General features: G+C 39.1%; 1 protein-coding gene across 1 annotated transcript; it reads left to right on the forward strand.

Annotated features, from left to right (window-relative positions):
• Positions 1–501: 501 nt before the first annotated feature.
• On the forward strand, positions 502–2,958 carry PCDHB1 (protocadherin beta 1). Its single transcript, XM_065935537.1, has one exon. The coding sequence runs from the start codon at positions 502–504 to the stop codon at positions 2,956–2,958; it is 2,457 nt and encodes an 818-aa protein (XP_065791609.1).
• Positions 2,959–6,328: the final 3,370 nt, after the last annotated feature.

Genomic DNA, 6,328 nt, shown 5'->3' on the forward strand with positions numbered 1-6,328 from the left:
CTGCGAGATCTTTCTGCCTTTCCCTTGGTCTCCAGGCAGTGTGTGGGGTGCGCCCAGTACCTTAACACCTCGCTGTTTGCTGGTTGCTGCAGCGTCCCCAGCCAGCTCACAGATACGATGACTTAAGCCTTAAGCTCGATTAACGACTATCCTCATTGGCTTCTCAATTCCCAAAGGCCTTTTTTTTTTTTTTTCTGAAAGGGAAATGAAAGGCAAGTTTGCTGTTGCTTTGGCAACAATTTCAACCTCTACCTAACTCTCCAGAATGAGAACATATCTATTAATACATTCGATAGGCTGGGGACTGGGGAATTGAGTTGCTCAATGTAATTTTTCTTCCAAGTTCAAAACAGCTCACCCGGCTCGGTTAGCCTTTGGAGGCGCTGCGGTTAGAGGCTAACAAAGCCAAGGGCAGCTGTTGCCGGAACCTGTTGGCAGAGGAGTTTAAAGTGTACCCGCAACAGGTGGCGGCTGCTGCTGAGAGTGCGCTTGTGAGAAAGAATGGCGACTGCATGCAGAAAACTCCTGCAAAGCAGGCAAGTGGGAACTCTTCTCATTTTTCTGTGCTTATCTGTGGGGGGTGCGGCAACCATTCGCTATTCGGTGGCAGAGGAGATGGAGAGCGGTTCCTTTGTAGCTAATGTGGCTAAGGACCTGGGGCTCGAGGTAGGGAAGCTGGCTGCGCGTGGGGCGCGGCTTGTTTCCGAGGGCAATAAACTGCATTTCCGGCTCCACCGCAAGACAGGGGATCTGTTCGTGAAGGAGAAACTGGATCGGGAGTCACTCTGTGGCAAAGCTGACCCATGCGTTCTGCACTTTGAAGTAGTCCTGGTGGAGCCACTGCAGTCCTTTCGCGTGGAGGTCAGGGTATTTGATATCAATGACAATGCCCCGGTTTTCCTGAACAAGGAGCCTCTGTTAAGGATTCCGGAGAGCACCCCCCTGGGTTCACGCTTTCCTCTGCAGAGTGCCCAGGATCTGGACGTCGGCCTCAACGGTCTCCAAAACTACACCCTAAGTGCCAATGAGTATTTCCACCTGCACACCCGCTTCCGCAGCCACGGGCCCAAGTACGCCGAACTAGTGCTGGATAAACCCCTGGACAGAGAAGAGCAGCCGGAAGTCAACATGACAATTACAGCTGTGGACGGAGGGTCTCCACCCAAATCTGGCACCGCCCACATCCGGGTGGAGGTTCTGGACGTCAATGATCACGTGCCCCAATTCTCTCGACTGGTGTACCGCGCTCAGGTACCGGAAAATAGCGCCAACGGTTCCCTGGTGGCTACGGTGACTGCCACCGACCTGGACGAGGGCTCCAACAAGGAGATAACTTACTCGTTAGCTCAAAATCCAGAAGTAATTCTCCAGACATTTCAGATTAACTCTGAAACTGGAGAGGTTCGACTAAGAGGGCCCCTAGATTTTGAAGCAATTGAAACATATGACATTGACATTCAAGCTACCGATGGAGGAGGCCTCTCTGCCCACAGCAAAGTCCTGGTGGAAGTGGTGGATGTTAATGACAATCCTCCTGAAGTTACAGTCTCCTCTGTGTCCAGCCCTCTCCCTGAGGACTCTCCACTACAGACTGTTGTGGCCCTTTTCTCTGTCCGAGACCGGGACATTCGAGTGGGAGGAAAAATCACCTGCTTCCTCAAAGAAGACCTTCCCTTTGCAGTCAAACCTACATTCCGGAACTCCTACTCACTGGTCACTGACAGAGGCTTGGATCGGGAGGAGGTCTCTGGCTATAATATCACCCTTGTTGCCATGGATACTGGACCACCCACTCTGTCCTCAGAGACTGTGATAGAGGTGCTAATATCAGACATTAATGACAACCCCCCAGTATTTCAGGAAGATTCCTACATCTTGACTGTTAGAGAAAACAACAGTCCTGCAGTTTTTATTGGCAAAGTCCTTGCTGAGGATCTAGATTTGGGTGAGAATGCCAAAGTAATGTATTCCCTGTTGCCTCCAAAAAGTGGAGATCTATCAGTCTTTGCTTACATCTCCATAAATTCAGACAATGGGAAACTCTATGCACTGAGAACGATGGATTATGAGGCCATTCAAGATTTTCAGTTTGTGGTAAAGGCAACTGATGGGGGCTTCCTGTCACTGAGTAGCCAGGTTACTGTCAGAGTGGTTGTCCTGGATGACAATGATAACCGTCCAATGATCTTGTACCCACTGCAAAATGGCACTTTGCCCTGCAATGACCTGGTGCCCAGGTCTGCAGAGGCAGGCTACCTGGTGACCAAGGTGGTGGCAGTGGATGGTGACTCGGGTCAGAATTCTTGGCTTTCATATCATTTATTTAAAGCCACTGACCTTGGGTTATTCTCTGTTCAGCAACAAAATGGGGAAATCCGTACATTGCGGCAGGTATCTGAGAGAGACCCCATGATGCAGAAACTGGTCATTCTTGTTCAGGATCATGGCCAACCAGCTCTTTCTACTACTGCCTCACTTAACATTCTCCTGGTAGATGGCTTTTCTGAGCCCTATCTGCAGTTTCGGGATACATTTAAGCATCCTACAAGGGTAAATCCATCCACTAAATATTTAGTCATTTCTCTGGCTGTGCTTTCCTTTCTCTTTCTCCTCTCTGTCACAGTGATCTTCATTATACATATCTGCCAGAAGATTAAACACAGAGAAAAGTTCACAATTCAAGAGCATTTCTATGATGACTGCAATTTCTCTAACAACCTGGTACAAGGAGGAGCCAGTGGACCCATATCACAGCCTTGTCCCTATGAGATGTGCTCAGCCACTGGCACTAGCAATAGTGAGTTCCGGTTTCTTAAGCGCTTTATGCCCAACTTCCCTTTCCCCCATGGAACTGGAGAGGCAAAAACAGAGGCTGGCTCCAGATTACCACCAGATTCTGATAGGAACAGGTCTCGGGGGTCAGAGGGCCATGCCCAAGTATCTGATGACTATATGTAACCATTACCCATGTCTCCTGTGGAAGTTCACTAGTTCTGGCTCTGGAAACACTTAGTTCCATAGAGATACCGTGTTATTTTGCCTTTAAGTTATTTTCTATTAGAAAGTTACACATGGCTAGGGGAAGAGAACTAGCTTCTAATTTTGATGTCAAAAAGCAATTAGGTTGAGAAGTAGAAATATAGTTTGTCATTATTCAGAAATTTCTAGATTTTTGTCCCTTGATGAGTAGATTCATTTCTGAATCAATGTCTTGTACCATCATTCACAATCATGCAAATGTCTGGTGAAGGGTGGTCCTCAATAGATAACCAGATGGGAGGAAGGATAAAGAAAAAGGATTTGCCTTATTTGCAAATATAAAGGCAGATATAAGGCTAAAGAGATTCAGTTCAGGAATGTTTGCTAAAATTAAGTTAGATTTCTTAATGGTTGTTGAGGAGCCTTAGGCAAGTCGTAGGTCTCTTTATACCTATCTCATTGCTCATCAGAGAACGGTTATCTGAATGTGGAGAATGAAAAGTGGATGAGGAAAAAAACAGACTACAACAAGTAGATTTACAAAAGATATTAAAGGAAAAAGAATTCATTAATATCAACTAAGTGGCCTTAAAGAAAGATTTTCACCTATTATCAGAGTTGATCTTAAGCCATTTTCCCTTCTGAGCATGCTGATGTGATAACATACATGGAAACTAAGAAAGAGGTAGTTCCTAGCCTATCATTCATAAAATGGAGTAGGGAATCAAATTCAATTTCTTTTTGATCATCACTGTTCTGCATTTATAAGCTATTTTAAGTTCTCTCATTCTAAACTTAAAAAAAGAAACAAAATATTAACATATTTCAAGGATACAATTAACATTACCAATTGTGCCTTAACTGTCTAAGAGTTTGCTTTAATGAGTCTTTAGTTATGTACCTTATTTTATATAACATGTAAATGCAGACCCACAAGGGGCATAAGCACAATATTTGTACCTGGTATTCCAAGGGTAGAGCAGTACCTCTAGTTTGGGCAAATAGCTTCAATTACCTATTTAACTTTGAAATGCATATATATATATATATATATATACACATACACATTTCTACTGTAAGTTTCGAGTTACAACAAAAGTTTTTTAAAAGGATTTAAATTCCTTATGAGATAATTTTAGACTCATAAAACTGCAAGAATAGTATAGAGTTATACACTCTTCACCTGGCTTCCCTTAATGTTACCATCTTACATAACCGTAGCACAGTCAACAAAATTAAGAAATTAATGTTGGTACAATTCTATTAACTAAACTACAAATGTTATTCAGATTTTACCCTACTGTCCTTTTTCTTTTCAAGGATCCAATCTAGGATCTCACAATGAATTTAGTTTCTACCATCCACCATCGTCCCTTAACCTTTTGTCTTTCATGACCTTGAGATTTTTGAAGAGGACTGGTCAGTTATTTGTAAAATGTCTCTCAATTTCTTCCAGTTACATTGAGGTATAATTGACATAGCACTGTTTAAGGTATACAGCATATGATTACCACAATAAGCTTATTGTTAACAAATATGTCCCTCAACTTGACACTGTCTTTGTTTTCTCATAATTAGATTGTTCTGCATTACTGGGAGGAATATTACAGAAATGATACTATGACCTTCTCAATCCATCATATCAGGGGGTACATGATGTCATAAAGTCTTATCTGGTAATGTTAAACTTTTTTTTTACTGTGGTAGAATATTAACCATTTTAATTCAGTAGTGTTAAAGTGATGTCAATCTTGAGCACTTGGTTAAGATAACATCTGTCACGTTTATTTACTGTAATGTTACTATTTTTCCTCTTATAATTAATATGGGGAGAGATACTTTGAAACTACAATGCAAATACAATGTTTCTGCTTTAACTTTTGCTCACTAATTTTAGTATCCATTACTGGCTGTTTCCTGTGGCAATTAATAACTGTGGCAGTGAATGGTGAATTTCTGATTCCTTTTACACTAATTTACTGAAATTCTTTAAGGAATACTTGTCACTTCTCCTACATTTACATTTTACTCATTTCTTTATATATGGATTCATGGACATTTACTATATTATTTGGACTATAACCCAATGCTACCATTTTATGAGCAAACTCTTTATGTGGGATGAAGAGCAGATTTTTAAGCCTGGAATTATCCATATAGAGCACAATTTATTCAAAATGAGTATTTCTTTGTAATATTATGTTACATTATCTTAAAGCACGCATAGAAATCTTTTAACTTGTTTGTGTTTATTTATAATGTTTTAACTTTAAATGAAAATTACATTAATTTGACCTGAAATTTCCATTAGTTATAAAATTAATAAATAGATATTAACTATTAAAATTTAAAATCAGACATATTTATATATTTATAAGCTAAGTATAATAAAGATGTCATTTAAATAGATTTACAGGCTGAAATTAGACATATATATAAAATGGAATTGATCTCTTTGGCTTTATTTAATTCTACTAAAGATAAATATATATATTGCTTTCTCCATGTCTATGCCTTTTGTTGTTTTATATTTAAAGATAAATCTGTCTCATTCTCAAAAGCAAAATTTATCCATATAATTCTCATATATAAAGATTTTCTACAGAGTTGAATATCAAAGTACATGATTAATCACACATCCTCTTCAGCCTACAATTTGACCTCATTTCCAAATCTATATAACTTTTTATAATATTATTGAAATATTTGTTGTGTTTACAGAATACTGAAAATATTAAAAATAAAAGTAACAAGTGTTTTGTTTCAACTGGTGAAGCAAGCTGATGTTTTTATGTACCATGCTTTTCTCTAAACAGAGATAATAAAATTTTAAATGCAAACACTAGAAATGAAGCAAATATAGCCACTGCAGAAAGATTCCTGAAGTTATTCATTGTAGTATGTTTCAGACCTATGGAAGCTGGAATACAAAGACTACATGCTAAACCTTATAGCTAATAGGCTCAATGAAATCAATTGTACTATTTTGGATAAGTACTATTTTGTATCATGTTGGATCAGAAGCCCAAGTCACTACTGTAAGACCTGATTCTAGACCATGTCTGGGTGGTCTAGGGATAAATATTGGTGGGGAGAGAAAAGATAGAGAATATACTTTTTAAAATGTACTACTCATAATGCAATTTTTAAAAAAGATACTTGTAAAGATGATTTCAGGACTACACCCACAAAATAGATAATTAATTATGGAAGAAACAAACCATGAGGCTGAAATAAAACTAGATTTTATATATATATATATTTATATATATATATATATGATTAGAAATTTTAGAAACAAAACATTAAGTCATGCAATAAAACCTCAGTAGATGGTATAAAATTTAGT

The sequence above is a fragment of the Muntiacus reevesi genome, chromosome 1 (genome assembly GCF_963930625.1).
Source record: "Muntiacus reevesi chromosome 1, mMunRee1.1, whole genome shotgun sequence".
NCBI lineage: Eukaryota > Metazoa > Chordata > Mammalia > Artiodactyla > Cervidae > Muntiacus > Muntiacus reevesi.

Excerpts from the sequence above, each read along its gene's own strand:
- PCDHB1 (XM_065935537.1), top strand. The coding sequence starts at position 502 with ATGGCGACTGCATGCAGAAAACTCCTGCAAAGCAGGCAAGTGGGAACT.